This window comes from Oncorhynchus keta, chromosome 1 (assembly GCF_023373465.1).
Source record: "Oncorhynchus keta strain PuntledgeMale-10-30-2019 chromosome 1, Oket_V2, whole genome shotgun sequence".
In the NCBI taxonomy this organism is placed as follows: Eukaryota; Metazoa; Chordata; class Actinopteri; order Salmoniformes; family Salmonidae; genus Oncorhynchus; species Oncorhynchus keta.
The window spans coordinates 48,880,889-48,906,960 of NC_068421.1; the positions used below are offsets into that span (position 1 = coordinate 48,880,889).

Genomic DNA, 26,072 nt, shown 5'->3' on the forward strand with positions numbered 1-26,072 from the left:
GTTGGCCATGCAAGCTCACAGAATGGGACCACCAAGTGCTGAAGCGCATAAAAAATTATCTGTCCTCAGTTGCAACACTCAAGAACGAGCTCCAAACTACCTCTGGAAGCAACGTCAGAACAAGAAGTATTCGTCAGGAGCTTCACAAAATGGATTTCTATGGCCGAGGAGACACACACAAACCTAAGATCACCATGACCAATGCCAAGCAGCTAGAGTGGTGTAAAGTCCATTGGACTCTGGAGCAGTGGAAACGCATTCTCTGGAGTGATGAATCACGCTTCATCATCTGGCAGTCCGACAGACTAATCTGTGATTTGGGGGATGCCAGGAAAATGCTACCTGTCCCAATGCATAGTGCCAACTGTAAAGATTGGTGGAAGAGCAATAATGGTCTGAGGCTATTTTTCATGGTTCGGGCTAGGCCCCTTAGTTCCAGTGAAGGAAAAGCTTAACGCTACAGCATACAATGACATTCTACACAACTCTATGCTTCCAATTTTGTGGCAAAAGTTTAGGGAATGCTCTTTCCTGTTTCAGAATGACAATGCCCCTGTGCAAAAGCGAGGTCTATACAGAAACTGTTTGGCGAGATTAGTGTGGAAGAAATTGACTGGTCTGCTGAGAGAACTGACCTCGAACACCTCTGGGAATTAATTGGAACGCCGACTGCGAGCCAGGATTAAATCGCCCAAAATCAGTGCACGATTGCCCTAATGCTCGTGGCTGAATGGAAGCAAGTCCCCGCAGCAATGTTCCATCGTAGTGGAAAGCCTTTCCGGAAGAGTGGAAGCTGTTATAGCAGCAAAGGGAGTACGACGAGCAGGTGTCAACATACTTTGGCCATGTACTGTAAGGGTTCTTATAAACCCAGACATTTCTATCTGCAATCCTGTGTTAAAGCAGAGTTTTGATGGTTGCCACTAAAAAGGAGGATCCTACCGGCTACTATATTTATTTCTCAGCTGCTCATATTAAGCACATGCTAAGCTATAAAACTGGAGTAGTCTACCCGGCATGATTGAAAAACTAACTGCGAGAAAGCGGTCTTCATTCGCTATTCGAGTGCATACGGATTACATGTCTTTATTCCACTGCAAATTTGATAATGGGATGGGCCATTCTAAATCAAAACAAATTTGACATACTAGTAAAGACGAGATTCAATTGAGAATAGTCTGATGTGTGAAAGTATGATCACTTGATGAGAGAACAGCGTGTGTAGCCTGAGGCAAGAACAGAGGGCAATCTTTTTTGCGACAAATCATCAAAAGCTTAGTCGCATCATGCAGCCCATATTTCTTTTGGAGTTCTAAGACACTACGATTTGTATCATTTCCAAATAAAGTTACCAAATAACTAAATATAGCGTAAAGGACTTGTTCGAAATTATGACAGACATATCATATGCACAATGACCAAACGCACCTCCAGGCTGTGTAAGGGCTATTTTACCAAGAAGGAGAGTGATGGTGTGCTGCATCAGATGACTTGGCCTCCACAATACCCGACCTAAACCAAATTGAAATGGTTTGGGATGAGTTGGACCGCAGAGTGAAGGAAAAGCAGCCAACAAGTGCTCAGCATATGTGGGAACCCCTTCAAGACTGTTGGAAAACTATTCCAGGTGAACCGGTTGAGAGAATGCCAAGAGTGTGCAAAGCGGTCATCAAGGCAAAGTGTGGCTATTTGAAGCATCTCAAATATATTTTGATTTGTTTAATACTTTTTGGTTACTGCATTATTCCATGTGTCATTTAATAGTTTTAATGTCGTCACTATTATTCTACAATGTAGAAAATAGTACAAATAAAGAAAAACCCTTGAAGAATAGGTGTTCTAAAACTTTGACTGGGAGTTAATGTTCAATTCATAGTTAGTTTATCCAGTGACCACCGTATTTAGAAGGATAGCTACTGTGTGAAATGTAGCTAACGTTAGATAGTGGCTACTGACAGGCCAGTAAGCTACTAGCCAACTAATCAACAGTTTGTGCCAACAGTTTGTGGGAAGGTACTAGCCAACAGTTTGTGGGAAGGCACAAATAGCAATTAGTGGACTCTTTATGAAAGGTCGGACAATGAAACTAAAATAGATTGGTAGCTATCTGGTGGGGCCTTCATTTATTTCCCAATTCATTAATTCAGCTGAAGCTGGGTTTCCCAAGTCGTGCCATGCTGACTGGTCATACCCGTGAGCAAACTAAACAAATGACTCTTCAGGGCATCTGTGTGACGTCACATCCAAGAAGGCTCAACCAAAGTAACTCATGAATATTAATGACTTTGCCTCCGGCTACCCTATGAAAGGACATTTCGCTAAATGGACAGGGGAGTCAAAATAATCACACCATAAACCCCCACGCTAACTCTGGAGTTCATAATCCCAAACAACGACTACAGGGAGGCCAAATCCTGAAGTTAAGTGCCTAGTGTCATGATCACTTTAGGAGTGGCCATGAAAGAGGGCATTTTGACAAATTCTCCATTACAAAATCCATACCAGTGAATGAAGTGACGTCACTAAGCAAAAACAACGAAGGAATTTACATAATAAACCAGAAAGGGTATTATTTTTGGGTGAGTTTAACTAATTCTTGAGTCCATAGCATAAAATCTATAATAATATTATTAAGTACACAGGGTGTACCACCCTGCATTGAAATGTAATGCAATAAGCCCACATTTGGTTCATACAGAACCTTCACAGATATATGCATTGAAAGTTCTGAGATCAGCCAATGGGGAAGAATATACCCATGGCCTTTTGGAGCAGTCACTCTGACCTTTGACTTCAGGCCCACTCAGAGACAGCAGTTCTGAGCACCACATCCTGGCTTCCCAAGACAGAGAAGGGAGTGTGTGGGGGGGGGATTGTTGCTGCTCAGGAGGCTCTCTAAACACAGGAAGGATTTACACACGGTTTATCTAACGGCCAATTGATCATGGGAATATCGCATAACCTTTTTTGGGCTTAAAATAGACCGCCATGTTCCTCCACTTGGCCCAGCGCACTGTTTAATGCTGCAGTGCTGCCTGATGGGTAAATTCACGTCAGAGAATGAGTGACGAGTCTCCGTAAACAGAAAAGAAGAATGTGTGACTCAAGAGGACGACATGAAAAACAATGTCCTCAGACACTGAACTACCTGTAAGGAGAGCCAGGAAGTAATTATAACCTCTCAGCTAAAAGTGCATCTAAATTCTGTCTTTGATTTGACAGGGGAGATGTTGGTCATTACGTCATGTTGATATTCCGCATGAAAACCAACCACATGGGGATCACTTAAGAGTGCCAACCCTGTAGGAAAGTGAGGGATAGTTTCAGCTCCTTGAGGTAGGCTAAGCTACAAGGATGCAATGAAATACTTTCTTAAGAGTAAAATCATTTAAAAATGTGTCATATCATGAATGACACTTAATAATTGGATAAGACTACCTAAGACCATTGCACGGACCAACACAAGGGCGGTTCAAAGGGTTTTCATGCTTAATAGATTTAACTTGAACATCAAACAAGTTCTCACATTTCGGAACCTTAATCACACTTTCAAAACATTTAACACCCATCACTTACATAAATAATTCAGTTTAAGAAAACAGATCAGCCCAGAGCTCCAACTGGGCTTAAATGTAACTATACTGCATGCCCTTGGTTACTTAAAACCCAAAACAGTGTTCAGACAACATTAACTCTCTAGCCAAGCAAGGTGACAATTCCACAGGCTGTGGTGAAGACATGTGAAAACCTAATACTTGACGGGAGAACATGGATTCACCTCTGGGCAGAAGGTGGGTAACAGCCCCAGTGGCATTCACAAGTGGAAAAGCCCCATCTATTAATCTGAGGTCTAGGCGGAAGATATCTATCTCATTGTTTGCTTTGGATGTTTTAACGGTCGGGATGAGGGGGAGGAGGCTACATAAACGGCCAACAATACCCATTCGAGGACATACTCCAAACGCATTTGGAAAGTATTCCCGGGATATGGGAAGAATGCCATCTATGTGTATACAAGTAGGGGCTGATTAATCAGAGTTCCTTGGCTGAGATTCACAGTGGACTAAGAGGCTGAAAGTAGGGGGACCTCAGCTGGGCAAAAAGGGGATTACATATAGGTATACAGGTTTGCATAGGGCCAAAGCCTTACCTGAACATGATAAATCCAATGGATTCCACCGCTGCCCTTCTGACATCATCGTTCACGTCGCTCACCTGAAAAGGTAGAGAACGATGAATTAACAGCCGGAAGAATGCATTGGGGCAAGAAGATAATGTAACATCCACTACTAATAATTTTGCTGCACAAAAGCAAAAATGAAAAACTCCAGCCAAAATATCAAAGATTTGGGAGAAGCCTGCACTTTGTTCATAAACAGCTCATATCAAAGCTTAATCACACCTTTCGCTTATGCAGGCTGCCATCTGAAGGAACAACCATCTGACCCAGTAACAATAACATGAATTCATCTATTTGGGCTTTCTGTACTACCAAAGGATTTTATTATCGTGAAAAATATGCACTAGATGACCAAATGTATGTGGACATCTGCTCGTCAAACATCTCATTCCAAAATCATGGCCATTAATATGGAGTTGGTCTCCCCTTTGCTGTGACAACAGCATCCACTCTTCTGGGAAGGCTTTCCACTAGATGTTGGAACATTGCTGCGGGGACTTGCTTCCATTCAGCCACAAGAGCATTTGTGAAGTTGGGCACCGATGTTGGGCGATTAGGCCTGTCTCACAATCGGCGTTCCAATTCATCCCAAAGGTGTTAGATGGGGATTAGGTCAGGACTCTGTGCAGGCCAGTCAAGTTCTTTCACACCAAACAATTTCTGTATGGACCTCGCTTTGTGCACAGGGGCATTGTAAATGCTGAAACAGGAAAGGGCCTTCCCCAAACTGTAGCCATAAAGTTGGAAGCACAGAATTGTGTAGGATGTCATTGTATGCGGTGGCGTTAAGATTTCCCTTCACTGGAACTAAGGGGCCTAGCCTGAACGCCTGAACCATGAAAAACAGCCCCAGAGCATTATTCCTCCTACACCAAACTTTACCGTTGGCACTATGCATTTGGGCAGGTAGCGTTTTGCCTGGCATCCGCCAAACCCAGATTAATTTGTCGGCCTGCCAAATGGTGAGGCGTGACTCATCACTCCAGAGAACGCATTTCCACTGCTCTAGAGTCCAATGGCGGAACTTGACATTGCGCATGGTGATCTTAGGCTTGTGTGCAGCTGCTCAGCCATGGAAATCCATTTCATTAAGCTCCCGACGAACAGTTGTTGCGCTGACGTTGCTTCCAGAGGCAGTTTGGAATCCAATCATTTGTGTCCACATACTTTTGTATATATTATGCCAACACATAATAGACTGTCATAACCATCTTCGCAATTACAATACTTAATAGCTTGGCTATCCATGGCCTGCTCTGTTACCTGGTTGTCGGTGTCTTGCGTGAGAAAGGGGAAGGAGGATACTTACAGCCACATGCAGCAGACGTCTGATGGCCTTGTTGTTTCCGGAGCCGCAGTAGGCCATGCCCACTGTGTACATTCCGGAGCGTCGCAGGATCGGGTCCTAGAGCAGACACAGTGACAGAACACACAGAGCCTTAGTTAAGAGACAAGTCTGCAGCAGTGAGTCTAGCCATGGCAACAATGTGTGGTCAACAACATCTACATCTTATTTGACATCTAACACATTTTTTTTTAAAGGTCCAATGCAGACATTTTCATCTCAATATCAAATAATTTCTGGGTAACAATTATGAACCTTACGGTGATTGTTTTCAATGAAAATAGCCAAAAAGAAAAAGAAAAAAAACTTCTTAGCAAAGAGTAATTTCTCAAGCAAGCATTTTGATAGAACTGTCAGGGAGTTGTCTAAATGGGGGAGGGGAAAACTGAAATGTAGCTGTTATTGACAGAGGTATGGAACTCTCTTATTGGTCTATTAACTAGTTTACCGTCTGATGTCGTCACCGGGCAGGCCGACACCCACCAAAACAGGCTGAAATTTCAATTGAACAGCTTTTACACTAAAAGGGCATCAGCATTTTCACAATATTATTCCAACCAAAAAATGAAGAGACCATGAAGAAATGTTTGGGTACAATGAACATTTTGGTTTGATTCTATAAATTACTGACAACATTTCTCCCAAATCCAAATAAAAAAAGTCATTTAGAACATTTATTTACAGAAAATGGTCAAAATGACGAAAAGGCTGCAGTGTTGTCAGATCTCGAATAATGCGAAGAAAATAAGTTATATATTCATTTTTAAAACACAATACTAATGTTTTAACTTAGGAAGAGTTCAGAAATCAATATTTGGTGGAATAACCTGGATTTTCTTGGCATGCTCTCCACCAGTCTTTCACATTGATGTTGGGTGACGATGTCACTCCTGGCGCAAAAATTCAAGCAGCTCGGCTTTGTTCGATGGCTTGTGATCATCCATCTTCCTCTTGATCACATTTCAGAGGTTTTCAATGGAGTTCAGGCCCTGACAGGGTCGGCCATGACAGGGTATTGATCTGGTGGTTCTCCATCCACACCGTGGCTGTGTGGTATTGTCCTGCTGGAAAAACCAATCCTCAGAGTTGGAGAACATTGTCAGAGCAGAAGGAAGCAAGTTCTCTTTCAGGTTCAACCTTGTACATGGCTTGATTCATGCGTCCTTCACAAAGAAAAATCTGCCTGATTCCAGCCTTGTTGAAGCACCCCCCTGAACATTACAGATCATCCAAAATTTCACAGTGGGTGCGAGACAATGTGACTTGTAGGCCTCTCCAGGTCTCCGTCTAACCATTAGACAACCAGGTGTTGGGCAAAGCTGAAAATTGGACTCATCAAGAAGATGACCTTACTCCAGTCCTCTACGGTCCAATCCTTATGGTCTTTTGCAAACCTCAGCCTGGCTCTTCTTTTCTTCTCATTGGTCTTTTATCTAGCTTTGCACGAATTCAGCGCCGCCCCTAAGAGCCTGTTTCGAACCGTCCTCGCCATGCAATTCACCCCAGCTGCCTTTTGCCATTCTTTTTGTAGGTCACTTGATATCATCCTACGGTTGTTGAGTGACATTCAAATGAGTTGTCGGTCATCCCCGTCAGTGGAGTTATTTTCGCCCTCTGCCGGTCTGTAGCTTTGTTGTCCCCAATGTCTGCTGCTTGACCTTTTCCTTATGAACCGCCGTCTTTGAAATTGTAAGGATGGAAGCAACCTGACACTCACTGTATCCCTCTGCCAGTAAAGCCAGATTTGAACCCTTATTTCGCTCACTCAAAACATTCCTTTTCAACTCTTTTGGCATGGTCAATTGTTATTTTTAATTCCAATTACTTTTGAGGTACTACTAGCACTGCTTTTGCCATCCAGCTGGTCCTATTGCAAGAGGAGAGTGATGACCACAGCTTTCCCTAGTTAAATAAGATTTGGTTCAGATGATCACCTAATTAGTACCTCATTCAGTAGAATGAGGTGTGCCTGTGTTGGAATTCAACAGACACTGGAATGGAAGCCATACATGTAGAAATGCTGATTTAAGAAAAATATGCAGCAGTCTCTTAATTTTTTCCAGAGCTGTACAGTTCAAGAGAGGTATTCATGGTCACAGTAAATTGAAACAGATGAATACAGGCAGGAAAAAAGCAAAAGCAACCACATTTGGCAACAATAGGCAAAAGGGTTAACTGTCATGGGTGCATAGCCAAGGAATAAATGTGAATAAATGTGAATAAATATGGTGGTAGCAGATAAGGCAAATTCCCCCCCTTACAATGCAAAGTGCTGAGAAGCCATATACCCATCATCACCAAGCATAATGGAAGAAGAGTGTGTGCGTGTGACTGTTACCTTGTCTCTGCAGAGGCTCTCGATGAGCGTGTCTGCCTCTTCCATGCGTCCGTACATAACCATGGCGATTCCAACGGCCAGGCCGCGCAGGATCTTCTCGTGCTGCGTCTCCTGGGCGTAGCCCACCATGTCCTCAATGGCCTGTGCCGACTTCGAGCCCAGCATGACCAGCCCCAGGGCCAGCCCCACAGCTTCACCTGGGAACAGAGGGCAGACGCAGACATGAGCACCGCATGATGGTAGAGGTCTGTGCGGGACGGATTTCTTCATCCCACCCACTCCTACAGCTTTTCATACCGCACGTGCCTACTCCCGCTGGCCTTTTGTCCGACTCCCACCCGCAAGAACTGGTCCCGTACCAAACCGCAGTCCTGCAATTGTTATTTTAGGCGTATGTGACACAGCTTGCTTGGCAGCCATGGTCCCAGCAATTTTTGTGCCTTATAGTCCAAAATGGGCAAAAATGACCAAGAAATACATTAAAAATTAGATTCTCACGTGGCCAATTATATTAAGCTATCGGTATTACTGGGCTATATCAGCCAATAGGCTTGACAGCTTGAAAGAGCCAGAATTGGAGAGAGAACGGACACTTGTGCTTTTACTTCAGCTACGTTTTCCACAATCTAGCCCACCTTAAAGGAAAGGTTCACCCATTTTGAATGTTATAATGTTTTTGTGCATCTGAGTGATGTTCTATCAATTCCCTGGGTCATTTCATGTTTTCATCTGTATTTGAGTTAACAGCGTGTAAGCAGCCAGAAATCCATTCGGTATGACGTAGCACCATGATGAAGTCATTGACTACACTGGAATTTAACAGGAATACAACTTTTAGATCGCAAAAACATCTATCATACATGTCAAATTTCAATACTGGCCGATGTCTTTATTCAGAAGGATTTCTTCTCTCGAATGAGCCATTGATCATATTTTTGCGATATTCCTACCTTGAGAAATGTGTAATTTAACTTCATTTTTCCCATTTGTGTCTGCCTTTTTAGTCCAGGGTGCTTTGCATGGTGCTGTTGCCAGATATATTATAGAAAGCAGATAGGAATACAATGAATAAAGAAATGTATAACGCCCCACGCAGCAGACTGTCAACCAATCACGTTCAAGTTGTCATGCGGAGTCACGCAGTCATTAAGCTAATTGTCACACAATCCCCTTCTCAAAGTCGGTGTATGTCGATAAACGTGCCTATTTTCCTCAAAAGTACGCTATGTCACAAATTATAAAGCTATATGATACTACAGATAATCAACTTACTATCTCACATTTTTGAAAAGATTTGTAATGTTGTACTTCTTGTTGACGAAATTCGTGCTTATGTTGGGTTTTGAGCTAGCATCCAATAAACTCCCCTTCACCCCTTGAAGGAGCGCACTCCTTTTCCCAGAATTGACCAGAATTGACAGAGCATGGGCAACATTTCCCCAACTTCTCAAAAGTATATCTGCCATTGTGAACGTTCGATGTGCCTCAGAGAGGAAGGAGTCTATCTGCAGGTTGAACATGGTGAGATTGTAGACTCTTAAATTGATAGTTCAGTTTGTTTAGGCAATTTTAAAGTTAACTTGCTACATTGCATGCTGATATTCTCTTTGGTATTATTCTGTGTAGCTACGTTTGCTAGGTTGCCAGCCCATAGAGAAAGCATTGCAGATGAGTCGACTTGAGCTGAATATTGTTCTCAGTGTTATTTAACACTGTCAATTAAAGGAATGAGTGGTTTTGGGTGGATAGTTCCTATTTTTAAGCCAATTTCCTGCAACTCCTTCAGTTTTAAAGCAAGTTTCCTGCAGTTCTACACATTTTTCCATGCAGCTGAGAGAACATTTAGCAGTTTTAAAGCTAATTGGCAATTCTATTAATTTATCCACGAATGTGTTATTTTGCTAAACATAAAATACTGCTAAATTCATTGTTTTTGGAATTGCCAATTCTCTGTCTAGCGTTTGGTGATTGTTAGTACTCAAAGATTATATATATATAAATATATTTTTTTAAATAGGTCCATTATCTTTTCTACATACTTTATATCTATCTGGGTTTTAGTCGTTTAAGTTTACACTTAAGTGTTTTCCATCCCAGAAATATATTTAAACAAAATAAAAGGCTACCCGAGGATTAAAATGGCTGTACACAATACCAAAGTCAATATCATCATGTGAAGGAGCTAGTTGTAAAATTGCCTAAACAAACTGTACTATCAATTTAGGAGTTCATCTCACAGAGTTCAGCTTGCAGTTCCTCTCTGCCCAGAGCGAGTGCAGGGTGCATTGCTATGGCAACAACAGACACAGGGCGCATTGCGAGATGGTACTTGAAGGAGAAACTGAGTTGAATAATTTAGTACACCGTACAGACTGAGCACATCTAAGCTAAATTCCTACACGATTTCCTGATTTTACAGATGGACCACTTATAAATTAAATCATGGTGAACACTTATTTTACCCACTGATAGAACATAGGCTTTCACCAAATTGATAAGGAGTTTTGTTTTTTTGGGGTTGGATCATTCCTTTAATAGAGATCACATATGCACCTGTTCTTGCATGCCCAACTAGTAGAGGAAGACTACTGAAACTTCAGACAGCAAAAATGAAGAAACTTTGTCTAACGTTTTGCATAGCCAGACTATAGCCATCAAACTAAACTCTGGACGTCAAAGCTAGTCACACTGCGTTTTTTAAATTGTTCCTCTCTAATCATGGACTGACTTATACCTTGGAAACCAGGTGGGTGCAATGAATTATCAGGTGGAAGAGAAAACCAGCAGGCTGCGGACCTCGTAGGGTAAGAGTTGAATACCCCTGGCCTATAGCCTACCTTGTAGGAGCAGGACGATTTGCTACCAGAGTCAAATAAATGGGTTATCAATAGCACCTCAATTCACGTTGGTTGAGCGCCCTCCACTTCTTTCCATTATCAATATTTATTTCAAGATAAACTGTAGCCTAATCGTATTAAAGTGAATTTCCTTGGAAAGAAACTGTACCGTGCTTCTCTGCCCATGCATTTAATTGAGATCACATATTTAGCCTATCGTCACACACGATCTTGCATGCCCAACTAGGAGAGGAGAGGTATAGGCTACTGAACTTGAAGCAGCGAATGATGAATGTTTGTGTGTGTGTGTGAGAATAGTGCAACAAAAAGGTACTTTTAATACAATATATTGGAGAACGCATACAAAACAGAAAGATGACCGTTTCCATATTTGTCTGTATGAAAAATGCAGACCACGCCGCAATGATCTCTGACCTCTACATATAGAACACGGTGCTCCTATAGGATATACAATAGGACAACACGGTGCTCCTATGTTGTTTTTGCTAGTATCACTGAACTCTTATCAAAATGTTTTTCTGAATTCACTACCGAAGGGGATTTGACATCCCATTTTACACTCTATAAAGGCTATATAGAGATGCGAGTTGGCTACAATTAAACTTGAATAGCACTGAATTCCCTATTGTCTGTTCAGGTTCATGTACCTGTTACTGCATCATCCTGGTACAGGTTAGACTTGAGCAGGTCGTAAACATCCTGCCTGGCCGTACCCAAGGCAGCCAAACCCAGGCCTAGACCTCCGCCGTGACGGACAATCTGTGGAAGGAAACAAAGCAAACCACAGACACGAAGACAACTTTGTATTCAACTCAAATGTGATATGATGTCCCTCTGATGGGCTTCAGATAATTATTTCTATACTGCTTACACACAAGATCAAATCTAAGTGACCAAAGGGGTAGGGAGGCTATGGGTTGATTTGGAATTGGGCACAATAAATGTCACGCATCTGCATGTTGCCACTCACGTCGTTGCTGGCGTTCTTGAGCTGGCTGAGCAGGTAGTCGATAATGTCCCCCCCGTGGTTGGCGTGGATCAGCCCAAGGGCGTACAGGCCGCCTCCCTCCTGGTAGGCCGATCCAGGGGAGGTGTCTTTGGGCAGATATGTGGCCATCAACTGCAGCGCCTCTTTCTCGTGGCCCTGAAACAGAGATGTGGGTGAAATATGGTTCTTTATATAAAAATCAGAAAACCAAACGAGGTCTCAGATATCCATTTAGGTTTAGATTGTTTCAGCAAAAGTTTACCTTGTGAATGACGCCAAGACTGGCAGTGGCTGTGAACTTGGCCCAGTTGGTGGCTCTTGCAAGCCACTCCAAGTTCTCTCTGTTGAAATAATGAATAAAATCACATCACACATTTAAACACAGCGTTGTTCCTTTATGTCCTCACACCACTAGGTAAATGTACCCCACTACCACCTCACAATAAAAGAGAAATGTAAAACTGGACTGGCAAAACAGTAGATGATAGTCTCCATTTGTTAATGTTATAGCTGTTGATGTTAAAGCATAGTGGCTATACCTGAGGAACTGGTCACTTGTGGTTCCCGTATGCATGAAGGAGTTGGCTATGACCGTGGCTGTGTGGCACACTGAATTTCGGACTGCATCCTAGAATAGGTAGACGAAGCAACAAAATATGTGTGAAAACCTTGAGGTTAAAAAAATCCAGTATATATCCAATATATACAGTACCAGTCAAGTGTGAACACCTACTCATTCAAGAGTGTCTTGATTTTTACCATCGTCTACATTATAATAATAGTGAAGACATCAAAACTATTAAATAATACATATGGAATCATGTAGTAACCAAAAAAAGTGTTAAACAAATCAAAATATATTTTATATTTGAGATTCTAAAAAGTAGCCACCCATTGCCTTCACAGTGTTGCACACTCTTGGCATTCTCTCAACCAGCTTCATGAGGTAGTCACCTGGAATACATTTCAATTAAAAGGCGTGCCTTCTTAAAAGTACATTTGTGGAATTTCTTTCCCTTCTTATTGTGTTTGAGCCAATCAGTTGTGCATACAGAAGAAAGCCCTATTTGGTAAACGGCCAAGTCCATATTATGGCAAGAACAGCTCAAATAAGCAAAGAGAAACGATAGTCCATCAATACTTTTCAGACATGAAGGTCAGTCAATGAAGATAATTTGAACAACTTTGAGTTTCTTCAAGTGCAGCTGCAAAAAACATCAAGCACTATGATGAAACTGGCTCTCATGGGGATTGCCACAGGAAAGGAAGACCCAGAGTTACCTCTGCTGCAGAGGATAAGTTTATTAGAGCTACCAGCATAAGAAATTGCAGCCCAAATAAATGCTTCACTAAGTTCAAGTAACAGACACATCTAAACATCAACTGTTCAGAGGAGACTATGTGAATCAGGCCTTCATGGTCGAATTGCTGCAAAGAAACCACTAAAGGACACCAATAAGAAAATGAGACTTGCTTGGGCCAAGAAGCACGAGCAATGGACATTAAACCGGTGGAACTCTGTCCCTTGGTCTGATGAAATTGGAGATTTTTGGTTCCAACCGGCGTGTCTTTGTCGGACACAGAGTAAGTGAACTGATGATCTCTGCAAGTGTGGTTCCCACCGTGAAGCATGTAGGTGGTGGTGTGATGGTGCTTTGCTGGTGACACTTGTGGATTTATTTAGAATTCACGGCACACTTAACCAGCATGGCTACCACAGCATTCTGCAGTGATATCCCATCTGGTTTGCGCTTAGTGGGACTATCATTTGTTTTTTAACAGGACAATGACCCAACACAACTCCATTCTGTGTAAGGGCTATTTGACCAAGAAGTAGAGTGATGGAGGGCTGCATCAGATGACCTGGCCTCCAATCACCCAACCTCAACCCAATTGAGATGGTTTGGGTTGAGTTGGACTTTGAAGCATCTCAAATATATTTTTATTTGTTCAACACTTTTTTGGTTACTACGTAATTCCATGTGTTATTTCATAGTTTTGATGTCTACCCCAGTATTCTACAATGTAGAAAATAGTAAAAAATAAAGAAAACCCTTGAGTGAGTAGGTGTCCAAACTTGAGACTGGTACTGTATGTCTAATACTCATACTGGCATCCTTTACCTTTGTGTTCTTGAGAATCATTAGGTCTGTGTTGTTGTTCCGGATGAGGAACTGTAGATGCAATTTGATGGCCATTTCGCCGCTGAGAATTTTTGTCATCTTTGCATTCTGGTCCTTTGGCTCATCATTCTATGCAAGCAGAGGCAGGGCTGACCAATTATTTTGGGTGACAACAACCATTTAAAATGGCAAAAGACAACCATCTGGTAGAGGTGGGGGTAACATTGGCTCTTTCGTACTCACGTCTGCTGCTTTTCCTGCAGGGGAACTGCCGGCCTTATCGTCCGTCTCCATAGCATCACTGAGACCAAGGAGAAAATATGATAACTTCCATGCAACTTCAAAGAGAAAATAGAATCCTGATTGGCTAAACTTGGCAAAATCAACTTTGTTTCACAGTAAATTATCTGTGAAATGTCAAGATATTCTGCCTACACCGACGTTCAATTTTAACACATCCTACTACATTTTCTACCCATTTTCCCTGCTCCCTCCATCTTTCCGTAACCTTTTTTCTTTCCTTTACCTACCCTTCAGACCTTGAGGCTGTACCCTCCACCTCGCCTACCTGTCTTTGTCCAGTGTGGGCACGGTGCCCGTGTTGGTAGAGCCGGGCACGGCAGGAATGGGCGTGCCCACAGTGCGCAGGTTCTGGATGACCGAGGAGAGGAACTGCTGGCTGGCGCTTTCATACAGGTCGAAGCAGATCTGGTAGGCCACCAACGGGTTGTCTTCCTTCACCAGCTTCTCCAGGATGTCACTCACCGCCTGTGGGTCATCCAGGAAGATCAGGCACTGTGGAGGAGCGAGACAACGTTTGAGTGTTATGCATGGTGGTCAAGTGGTTACTTCCTTGTATTAGTAAAGTGTATTTATTTGACATTGAAAACATTTGCAGACAAAAGTTGAATTGCAGTAACCAAAACAAAAAGAGGTGGGGGAATTAAGACCGGTAATCTCCTCAAAGCGACTGATTCTGCTGGCAGTACATGCGAGTATGAGCACATGCAACCTGTTTGTCCTGATGAAGACCCACCTCAGACCAAAACATTGCTACAAATAAAAGTGGTTTATAGTGTTTGTCTTCTCGTTTCCTCGTGCAGTTTCTCACAAACCCCCCTAACAATAAGGTGTGCATGTGATAATGTTAATTTTCAAAGTAATTTGTCATTGAATGACTAATTCCACTGGGTCAAGATGTTAGTTTCAGATGGTGAAATCGGAGAACCACCATCCTACCCCCAAACTGTGGGAAGCTGAATGGATACCAAAAGAAATCTGAGCCCAAATTGAAGTGTCCTTTCTTCCTGTTACCTGGCAAACGTTGATGAAGTCAGGCTTCTCCAGATTCATGTAGAGCTTGACTAGCACTCGGAGTACCTCATTGCGAAACTTCTTAATTTGCATCAGTGACATGCAGACCTTCAAGCTGTAGGCCAGTAGGCCACTAACGTCATTCTGTTGAAGACGAGAAAAAGGAAGAGGGTTAGGATTGCAAGTTGTTACTGGAAGAAATAAATTTACACCACAACATTCCATTCAAATGTAGGCTAAACCAAAAAGACAATGATCTGTGGATTTTCATGAAGCTAATCATTTTTGATTACATTAAGTAGTCAAATTAAACTTAATTTGTGTAACCAAAACAGAATTGTTTCAGAAGACGACCAGGAGAACAACTGACCGATTCGAGGATGGTCTTCTCAAAGATGTCCAGGCGCCGCGTCTCCAGGGCAATGCCGATGGACTGCTTGTACTTGTGGTCGCCCAGGCACCGCATGAACATCTTGTTGACGATGCCCTCGAGCCGTGGATCGATGCTCTTCTTCTCCTCATCCTCGGGAAGCTCAGCATTCTCCACCCGTTGCTTGGTGTAGTGGTCGATACATTTGGCTAAGAGGGAGAGACAGAGGTCATCAAATAACTGCTGTATACCGCTGAGGAATAATTAACCGCTGTGATTTGTGGTATCAGTGAGTTGATATCTGAATTAGCAACGCTGGTCAGTGGGTATACATCAATTGAACGTTATTGAGGTGTCTATGGGTAATGTCACAAAAGGGAAGCCTAAAGATCAGCAGGACCCTGAGGTCATCATCAAGATTGTGTACTTAGGGACACATGCAGTTGTGACATCACTCACCGATAATGGTCTCCACATACTCAGAGTCATCTGTGACATTGAAAAGGTCTCCTGCACCCAGAGCATAGTTCAATGACTCATCAAATGCCCCGAGGTGGTAGAACACTTTAGAAGCCACCAAGGCAGCAAACGCCCTGCTCCGAAACGTCTCATCTTCATACAGGACCTCGCTGTGAGGAGAGAACACCATTTAGAAATAAACCCATTTATCATGAAGAAGCTATGCGTCTCTTCCAATAAAACTGACAACTTTGTGCATCATTTCCTTATAAAAAAAAAAAAAACGTACATTTTGTCAACAGATCCCGATATCTCAGCCCAGAAGTCATTGACAATGGAGTTCAGCTTGTGCAGAGCAAACTCCTACAAGCAAAACAATCCCAACGTTAGAATAAAATTTAAAGATCATGGTCCAATAGGATTTGTGTACTCTAGGTCCAGGATTGGTGACCCCTGGTGTATTCTCACTGGATAACAAGCTGTGTTTATGATACCTTGAGCTGGGGCTCCTCCTCATCCAGGAGAGAAATTATTCCAGCTGAAATCAAAGAATATGTAGCTAGTCAGTTTCAACAACATGGATAAAACCTGATACATATGTGTACCTAGCTAGTTAACGTTTGTCATAGTTTCCTAGCTAGTTAAATTAGCTACATGTGAAGCCCAAACAGGTCAAATGGTAGCCGTGTTAACCAGGCTTTGAAAACAAATTATACAGCATGTTGTTTTACATTATCTAGTTTGCCTACTAGCTAGATGAGCAGGGCACAACTGTTGACAACTAGTAGGGTGTCCACCCACTCTGCCCAGCGTGGTGAAAACAGGCTTAGGTGATGACATTTCACTTATGTTATAAAAATACATTTCACCAAGACACATGATTATTTATGTTATGAATCATTCAGTGGGTTAGCTTAATAGATCTGATAAGCACAGAGCTCTGTTGACAGAGTGGTGCAGCTTTCTTGACAAAACTTGAGGAATTTACATTTTGTGGTAATTGTCTTTCAAGTTGTTTTCACAGCTCGCAAATAGCAAAATTAGCACGACACGAGCTGAAATAAATGTAAAAGGCGGCATTGAAATTAAAAAGCTAGCGGGAAGCTCAGTGCTTCATTGACATTTCACAGACATATGCTTGTTTGTGTGACAATATGAACAACGTATACTAAAATACTACATGTAGGAAGGGCAAACCAGTTTTGGTGACTACTAGTACATCATCAAAATAAATAAAATCGCGGCACATTTCTGGAAGCATTCAGCCAATTTTACTATTTCAATAATAGAACATGAAAAACTGCTAGGTAGTAGAACTGTTACTTTCGGAACTTATGTCAAATGTGTCTCATTGATCAAGTGCGTACCAGCAGAGCCAATGTCCCCCTTATAGCGCGAGTGCACCGTGCCACTTAGCCTGCACTGGGTGTCTGGGCTAGAGATGCGCGAGTTGACTCAACCCGCAGTCATATCCGCGGGATGGGCGGGCTTAGGGTCATGAAATATTGTGTGGATGAAGGGAGGGTGGGTTGAATAAAGAGAAATCAATACATTAAAATAGTCTATAAATGTATAATTCTGTATTATTTCATTGCGTATACCAAACATTACGAACACTTTCCTAATATTGAGTTTCGCGCGCACCTCTGACAGACATACTTTGAAAACAGTTACTGTAGCATGTATTTAACTACACAACTCACATGTGCTCATACTTGACTTTTGACAATTTTTATGAAATGTTCACACTGTAGAGCACTGAGTGTGACCACCCGTCAACGTGGCTGGTATATTAAACATTCTTACCTGCCAATGCCAAAATCTACCCGCATTTGGCAGTGGGGGGGTGTTTGTTTTTGGCCCTGTCTCTGAAACATTGTGAGTTGTGGTGCATTTATGAGAGCATCCGATGCAGATTAGGGACGACAGGGCTATATCCTGGGGATATAGGATACTGAATATCGCCTATTCACATCGCAGTTAGAGCGACTATTGTGCAGTTTCCAAAGCAAAAGTAATATGAAGATTGGGACACAAGTGATGATAGTCATCAATGGATTTAACGTGAGCATTTTTGTCCAATAAACAACTGACTTGCGTGGTTTTGTTTAGGAATTTTGTTTGTTTGAAAATTAAACCAACCAAATGAAAAAATCTACACACAATACCCCATAATAACAAAGCAAAAACAAGTTCAGATTTAAAATAAATATATATATATTACATTTAAATAAGTATTCAGACCCTTTACTCAGTACTTAGTTAAAGCACCTTTGGCAGCAATTACAGCCTTAAGTCTTCTTGTGTATGACTGGACAAGCTAGTGATGACAAGCGTACCGATAACATAATGAAGACACCACCATGGTTGAAAATATGAAGAGTGGTACTCAGTGATGAGTTGTGTTGAATTTGCCCCAAACATAAGGCTTTGTATTCAGGACATAAAGGTAATATCTTTGCCACATTTTTTCAGTTATTCTTTAGTGCCTTATTGCAAACAGGATGCATATTTTGAAATATTCTCTACAGGCTTCCTTTTTTCCCCCACTCTCATTTAGGTTACTATTGTGGAGTAACTACAATGTTGTTGATCCATCATCAGTTATCTCCCATCACAACCTATAAACTCTGTTTTAAAGTCACCATTGGCATTATGGGGAAATCCCTGAGCCATTTCCTCCCTCTGCGGCAACGGAATAAGGGAGGTCAAAAAAGGAGAGGTCAAAATTCTGTTTGTACACTTGTTTACATGGATATGCTTCTTAATAAAAACCCATTTGAAACAAGCCATTACACTTTGTTACCATTATGGCATTTCATTACTATTATTATTCAGGTTATTTCTTATAAATATTTATGAACAAATTAAGAAATGCCAGGTTGGAGAGGATCAAAAGCCACCAGGCTATGTCGGATACAATAGCAAATATTTTTTGCTTTAAAACGTATTAAAAAACCTAGGCATACCTTAGAGTTTCCAAATGTAGCCTAGAAGATAATGAATTGACAAGGAAAGCATGAAAGGGACAGCTATGCTATAATATGAAGATGAAATTGACCATCACTAAAATTGAAACAAATACACGCAACATGTCCATAGCCTATTGATCAGCAATGCTGATTATCGAGGGGGAGGTTGTTGTAAACATTTTCAAATATTGTGAGGAACTATTATAATTTAAATGGAAGTAAAAAGAAACTGACTTTGTTGGCTTACTGTGTGAGGTGAAGAAGAAGAAAAAAATGACAGAAGCCCAGCTGGGCACTTCCCTACATTTGACATTTGCAAGGCCAGGTTCTTCAATGCATGCTCACATGCTGACCAAACTGGACACGCACATGCGTCTGCCATTGCGCGCACTTTTTTTTTTTTGTTCACCCACACCAGAAGTGATCAGGACACACAGGTTGAAATATCAAAACAAACTCAACTAATTATATTAATTAGATCATTTGTCCTGGAACATAAACATTGGGTTGTTATTTTACCTCAAATGCACAAGGTCCTCTACTCCAACAATTAACCCACAGATAAAACAGTACACCGCATTTGTTTCATCATCTCTCCACCTTCCTACAGGCTTCTTTTTCTTGTTTGGACTTTATATGGCGGATGCCAACCAACTTTACGGTGCATTAGTACAACCGACTGGAGTATGGACGTCAGTTCATCTTTCAAATCACCAACGTGTCTATATGCTCCTAAAAACCAATGGAGGAGATGGCAAGTGCATATATCCTTCTAAAAAAACAATGAGGAGATTTGAGGCAGGACATAAACGTCACAAATAGAACCAACTTCTATTTCAGCGCCTGGCCACGCAGGCGCTCGCTGTTGCACGCAAGCAGTGTGGGTGCAATGATTGAATAACATGTATGTGTACATTTATTTTGCAGCGCACGAGAGTGGTGTGTACAGCATTTCAGGTGCGTGTACTCCATCAACAGGACAGAGATATACCCACAAGGAGCACATAAATGATATGAAACAAACCAAAACGTATTTCTCATAAGTATAGCAGGTTGTGAACTCTGCAAATAACATTTCCACCCCGAGAATGAGAACAGTATATTACTGTACTTATTAATACATGCATTAACAGAAATTAATGTAACCAAATGAACGTGATTAACGGTAAATTGCCTGTTATACAAACGGTAGGTTACCACATGGGCATTTATAAAAGTGTATTGCCGGGCGACACTGTATAGCCTAGGCTACTATTCTACTTCACGAGGATAGGAGGGCTGCAATTTAGGGCCTTGAATTTCCATGCCTTGCGGCCAAACTGGACATTATGCCCTTGGGCTGAACATAATCATTATACATCCTTTCTCCTAGCTGCCAATTGCAGTGCTCCGAAGCCATCTCTCACTCACATGGCTCGCTCAGATATCTAATTTCCTATTAGCCAATGCCAGTCACGTGATCGGATCCTTCTCAAGCATCACAGCGCCGAAGTACAAGTGAAGACAGACAGGTAAGGATGCAACTGGGCATGTACTTCTTATCGAATTCAGAAGTGCACATTGAAGATCTTAGAATGCGTGTCAAACTCATTCCATTTACATTACATTTAAGTCATTTAGCAGACGCTCTTATCCAGAGCGTCTTACAAATTGGTGCATTCACCTTATGACATCCAGTGGAACAGCCACTTTACAATAGTGCATCTAAATCTTTTAAGGGGGGTGAGAAGGATTACTTTATCCTATCCTAGGTATTCCTTAAAGAGGTGGGGTTTCAGGTGTCTCCGGAAGGTGGTGATTGACTCCGCTGTCCTGGCGTCGTGAGGGAGTGTGTTCCACCATTGGGGAGCCAGAGCAGCGAACAGTTTTGACTGGGCTGAGCGGGAACTGTACTTCCTCAGTGGTAGGGAGGCGAGCAGGCCAGAGGTGGATGAACGCAGTGCCCTTGTTTGGGTGTAGGGCCTGATCAGAGCCTGGAGGTACTGAGGTGCAGTTCCCCTCACAGCTCCGTAGGCAAGCACCATGGTCTTGTAGCGGATGCGAGCTTCAACTGGAAGCCAGTGGAGAGAGCGGAGGAGCGGGGTGACGTGAGAGAACTTGGGAAGGTTGAACACCAGACGGGCTGCGGCGTTCTGGATGAGTTGTAGGGGTTTAATGGCACAGGCAGGGAGCCCAGCCAACAGCGAGTTGCAGTAATCCAGACGGGAGATGACAAGTGCCTGGATTAGGACCTGCGCCGCTTCCTGTGTGAGGCAGGGTCGTACTCTGCGGATGTTGTAGAGCATGAACCTACAGGAACGGGCCACCGCCTTGATGTTAGTTGAGAACGACAGGGTGTTGTCCAGGATCACGCCAAGGTTCTTAGCGCTCTGGGAGGAGGACACAATGGAGTTGTCAACCGTGATGGCGAGATCATGGAACGGGCAGTCCTTCCCCCGGGAGGAAGAGCAGCCCGTCTTGCCGAGGTTCAGCTTGAGGTGGTGATCCGTCATCCACACTGATATGTCTGCCAGACATGCAGAGATGCGATTCACCACCTGGTCATCAGAAGGATTCCATTCCATGGCGGGCATAGTGTCTACGGGTTTTCGCTTATCCCTTTTACTTGACTGATGAAATAAGTTGACTAATTAGTAAAGAACTCCCCCAGCTACCTAAACTCAGCAAAAAAAGTAATGTCCTCACACTGTCAACTGTGTTGATTTCAAACACATGTAAATATTTGTATGAACATAAGAGTCAACAAGCTCTTCGTTGTGCTTCAAGCATTGCGCGGCTTATGACTTCAAGCCTATCAACTCCCAAGATTAGGCTGGTGTAACCGATGTGTAATGGCTAGCTAGTTAGCGGGGTGCGCGCTAATAGCGTTTCAAACGTCACTCGCTCTGAGATTTGGAGCAGTTATTCCCCTTGCTCTGCATGCGTAATGATGCTTCGAGGATGGCTCTTGTTGATGTGTTCCTGGTTCGAGCCCAGGTATGGGCGAGGAGAGGGACGGAAGCTATACTGTTACACTGGCAATACTAAATAGCCTATAAGAACATCCAACAGTCAAAGGTATATGAAATACAAATGGTATAGAGAGAAATAGTCCTATAATAACTACAACCTAAAACTTCTTACCTGGGAATATTGAAGACTCATGTTAAAAGGAACCACCAGCTTTCAAATGTTCTCATGTTCTGAGCAAGGAACTTCTCAAACACTTTGTTTTTGCATTATTTTAACCAAATTGAACATGTTTCATTATTTATTTGAGGCTAAATTTATTTTATTGATGTATTATATTAAAGTTAAAATAAGTGTTCATTCAGTATTGTTGTAATTGTCATTAAACAAAAAAACATTTTTTAAATAATAATACAATTTTTTTTTTTTTTATGTAAAAATTTTAAAAATCTGCCAATTTTTTGGTCCTCCAATAATCGGTATCGGCGTTGAAAAATCATAATCGGTTGACCTCTAATTATGACTGATAAGTAAGGTTTCAGCCAATGGTTTTCGTTGACCTACACAATTAACATATTTTACACATTGGTCAAAATATGTGTTTTTTTATTGACACCTTACAACAAGGTAACAGCTAATGTGATGCAGGTACTAACTAAACTAGAAACCCTGTCCTTCAAAGATAAATCAGTAGAAATCCAAATTACTTCACAGATCTTCATTGTAAAGGATTTAAACACCGTTTCCCATACCTCTTCAATGAACCATAAACAATTCATGAACATGCATCTGTGGAAGGATCGTTAAGACTAACAGCTTAATGACGGTAGACAATTAAGGTCACAGTTATGAAAACATAGTTCACTAAAGAGACTTTTCTACTGAATCTGAAAAACACCAAAAGAAAGATGACCAGGGTCCCTGCTCATCTGCGTAAACGTGCCTTTGGCATGCTGCAAGGAGGCGCCTAGGACAGCGCTACAGAGAGACAGGACGGACAGCTGATCGTCCTCGCAGTGGCAGACCACGTGTAACAACACAACATCAAACCTGCGGGACAGGTACAGGATGGCAACAATAAATGCCTGAGTTACACCAGGAACGCACAATCCCTCCATCAGTGCTCAGACTGTCCGCAATAGGCTGAGAGAGGCTGGACTGAGGGCGTGTAGGCCTGTCGTAAGGCAGGTCCTCACCAGCAACATCGCCTATGGGCACAAACCCACCGTCGCTGGACCAGATAGGACTGGCAAAGAGTGCTCTTCACTGACAAGTCGCGGTTTTGTCTCACCAGCGGTGATGGTCGGATTCGCGTTTATCGTCAAAGGATTGAGCGTTACCCGAGGCCTGTACTCTTGAGCGGGATCGATTTGGAGGTGGATGGTCCGTCATGGTCTGGGGCGGTGTCAGAGCATCATCGGACTGAGCTTGTTGTCACTGAAGGCAATCTCAATGCTGTGCATTACAGGGAGGACATCCTCCTCTCTCATGTGGTACCCTCCTGCAGGCTCATCCTGACATGACCCTCCAGCATGACAATGCCACCAGTCATACTGCTCGTGATTTCCTGCAAGACAGGAATGTCAGTGTTCTGCCATCAATCCCACTGTGCACGTCTGGGACCTGCTGGATCGGAGGGTGAGGGCTAGGGCAATTCCGACAGAAATGTCAGAGAACTTGCAGTTGCCTTGGTGGAAGAGTGGGGTAACATCTCACAGCAAGAACTGGCAAATCTGGTGCAGTCCATGAGGAGGAGATGCACTGCAGTAGTTAATGCAGCTGGTGGCCACACCAGATACTGACTGTTACTATTAATTTTGACCCACCCCCCTTTGTTGAGGGACACATTATTCAATTTCTGTTAGTCACATAAATGTGGAACTTGTTCAGTTTGTCTCAGTTATTGAATCTTATGTTCATACAAATATTTACACGGTAAGTTTGCTGAAAATAAACGCAGTTGACAGTGAGAGGACGTTTCTTTTTTGCTGAGTTTCGGTAACTAAGTTTGGATAGCCAGCCAGCTAACATTAGTTAACTTTAACCAGCTGGCTAGTTAACGTTAGCTCAATTATATAGTCATGAAACTATAGTCATGAAACAATAGAGCTAACGCTAACTAACAATAATGTTTTGGAATACATTTGTCGGTTTCTAGCTAGTTAGTTTGGTAACGTTAGTTCGCTTGAAAAGTTTGTAAAATGGGTAGCCAGCTATGTGACTCGGCATCTTTCCCGTATTCCATGCTCACATTTGCTAACGTTACTGCTTACCGGCAGATGTTATCATGTTTGGTTCTTTATTCTCCCCCTTAACTCCAAGAACCCAGGTACCGTTTGTTAGCAACAATGAACTTATGGAAAATCAAAATCTTGAAAGGACCGTAAAAGTGTCCGTTGTTCTCAAGAGGGACTCTCTTGAAAATAATTGTTTTTCTCAATAATGAAAGCCCCCTTCCGAAAGACCCATAGTTAGGTATTTATAGTTAGTGCCTGGTGAAATTACTGCTCATCCTTGTAAAATTGTCTGATTCTTGAAAAGGGCGAAGAAAAATTATGATTTAAATCATTGTCAAAAGACTGCATATTTCTAATCTTATAAAAATGTAATGCATCATTTCGGTATGATTTTGTTTCCACAAACCGGCGTCTATTCTGCCAGTCTCGCATGAATCAGTTATTTTTCATGTTATACACACGTTTTTCTGCAACCCTAGCGCTGGAGAGAAAAAAAATATTAGTAATCTTCAATCAGAAATAATGACAGTGAATGTTTATTTTAGACGAGTTTTGTATCATCATTAGTACGTAAAGTAAAGAGGTGCAATACATTGTTGCTCTTTCAAAATAAAATATGTTTGATAAGTCTATTGTAATTGGTTAACTGAAGGATTTGGTTATTGTAATTGGTTAACAAGCAGTGGCTTCAAAACTATGAATGAATTGCCTGAAAACAATGAATGAATCATGAAAGACAGAGTAGAATCCAACAACTAAATTCAGTATATTTTTATTTAATATTATAAATACAAGTTAGAGTAAACCCATAACCCCTAAATGGTTGGATTAGTGCAATTGCTATTAAGGCACAAAATGTTGACATATTTCTTGGTTTCTCATTGTTTTTAAACACCTTTTTATTGTGACAATTAAAATAATGAAAAGCATGGGTAGCCTGAGTGAAAGATCAATGTTTCTCAAACTAACTATCATTGGTTTAATGTTAATTGAAGTATAAACTGAAACAAAAAAACAACATTAAAATACGTACAAAACAGGACGATGTACAGTATCAGTCAAAAGTTTGGATACACCTACTCATACAAGGGTTTTTCTTTATGTTTGACTATTTTTTACATTGTAGAATAATAGTGAAGAGATCAAACAATTAAATAACACATATGGAATCATGTAGTAACCAAAAAAGTGTTAAACAAATCAAAATATATTTTATATTTGCGATTCTTCAAAGTAACCACCCTTTGCCTTAATGACAGCTTTGCACACTCTTGGAATTCTCTCAACCAACTTCATGAGGTAGTCACCTGGAATACATTTCAATTAACCGGTCCGCATTGTTAAAAGTACATTTGTGGAATTTCTTTCCATCTTAATGCGTATGAGCCAATCAGGTAGGGTTAGAGTTGGGCAAGATAGGGGTGGTATACAGTAGATTTTGGAAAAGACCAAGTCCATATTATGGCAAAAACAACTCAAATAAGCAAATAGAAATGACTGTCCATCAATACTTTAAGACATGAAGGTCAGTCAATGCGGAAAATTTCATGAACTTTTCAAGTTTCTACAGGTGCAGTCGCAAAAACCATCAAGCGCTATGATGAAACTGGCTCTCATGAGGACTGCCACAGGAAAGAAAGGCCCAGAGTTACCTCTGCTACAGAGGATAAGTTAATTTGAGTTACCAGCCTCAGAAATTGCAGCCCAAATAAATGCTTCACAGAGTTCAAGTAACAGACACATCTCAACATCAACTGTTCAGAGGAGACTGCGTGAATCAGGCTTTCTTGGTTGAATTGTTGCAAAGAAACCACTACTAAAGGACACCAATAAGAAGAAGAGACTTGCTTGGGCCAAGAAACATGAGCAAAGGACATTAGACCGGTGGAAATCTGTCCCTTGGTCTAATGAGTCCAAATTGGAGATTTTTGGTTGCAAC

The 26,072-nt window shown here is 41.8% G+C and overlaps 2 protein-coding genes across 2 annotated transcripts in view; one reads left to right on the top strand and one right to left on the bottom strand.

The window, feature by feature from the left end:
* LOC118386852 (5-hydroxytryptamine receptor 2B-like) overlaps window positions 1–14,505 on the top strand; it is a 35,327-nt gene extending 20,822 nt beyond the window's left edge. Inside the window, exon 4 of the mRNA XM_035774799.2 lies at window positions 14,370–14,505. Coding sequence (XP_035630692.1) covers window positions 14,370–14,440 — 71 coding nt within the window. The 3' untranslated portion in view covers window positions 14,441–14,505. The remainder of the gene's footprint in view (window positions 1–14,369) is intronic.
* LOC118386844 (26S proteasome non-ATPase regulatory subunit 1-like) overlaps window positions 1–24,357 on the bottom strand; it is a 103,356-nt gene extending 78,999 nt beyond the window's left edge. The window contains exons 1-16 of the mRNA XM_035774767.2: window positions 24,170–24,357; window positions 16,470–16,513; window positions 16,265–16,338; window positions 15,976–16,145; window positions 15,517–15,725; window positions 15,147–15,290; window positions 14,401–14,627; window positions 14,076–14,133; window positions 13,833–13,961; window positions 12,249–12,337; window positions 11,972–12,050; window positions 11,692–11,865; window positions 11,369–11,480; window positions 7,864–8,060; window positions 5,490–5,585; window positions 4,151–4,215 (exon numbers count right to left, since the gene is read on the bottom strand). Of these exons, the coding sequence (XP_035630660.1) occupies window positions 4,151–4,215; window positions 5,490–5,585; window positions 7,864–8,060; window positions 11,369–11,480; window positions 11,692–11,865; window positions 11,972–12,050; window positions 12,249–12,337; window positions 13,833–13,961; window positions 14,076–14,133; window positions 14,401–14,627; window positions 15,147–15,290; window positions 15,517–15,725; window positions 15,976–16,145; window positions 16,265–16,338; window positions 16,470–16,513; window positions 24,170–24,185 (1,883 nt within the window). The 5' untranslated portion in view covers window positions 24,186–24,357. The remainder of the gene's footprint in view (window positions 1–4,150; window positions 4,216–5,489; window positions 5,586–7,863; window positions 8,061–11,368; window positions 11,481–11,691; window positions 11,866–11,971; window positions 12,051–12,248; window positions 12,338–13,832; window positions 13,962–14,075; window positions 14,134–14,400; window positions 14,628–15,146; window positions 15,291–15,516; window positions 15,726–15,975; window positions 16,146–16,264; window positions 16,339–16,469; window positions 16,514–24,169) is intronic.
* Between the last annotated feature and the right edge of the window lie 1,715 nt (window positions 24,358–26,072).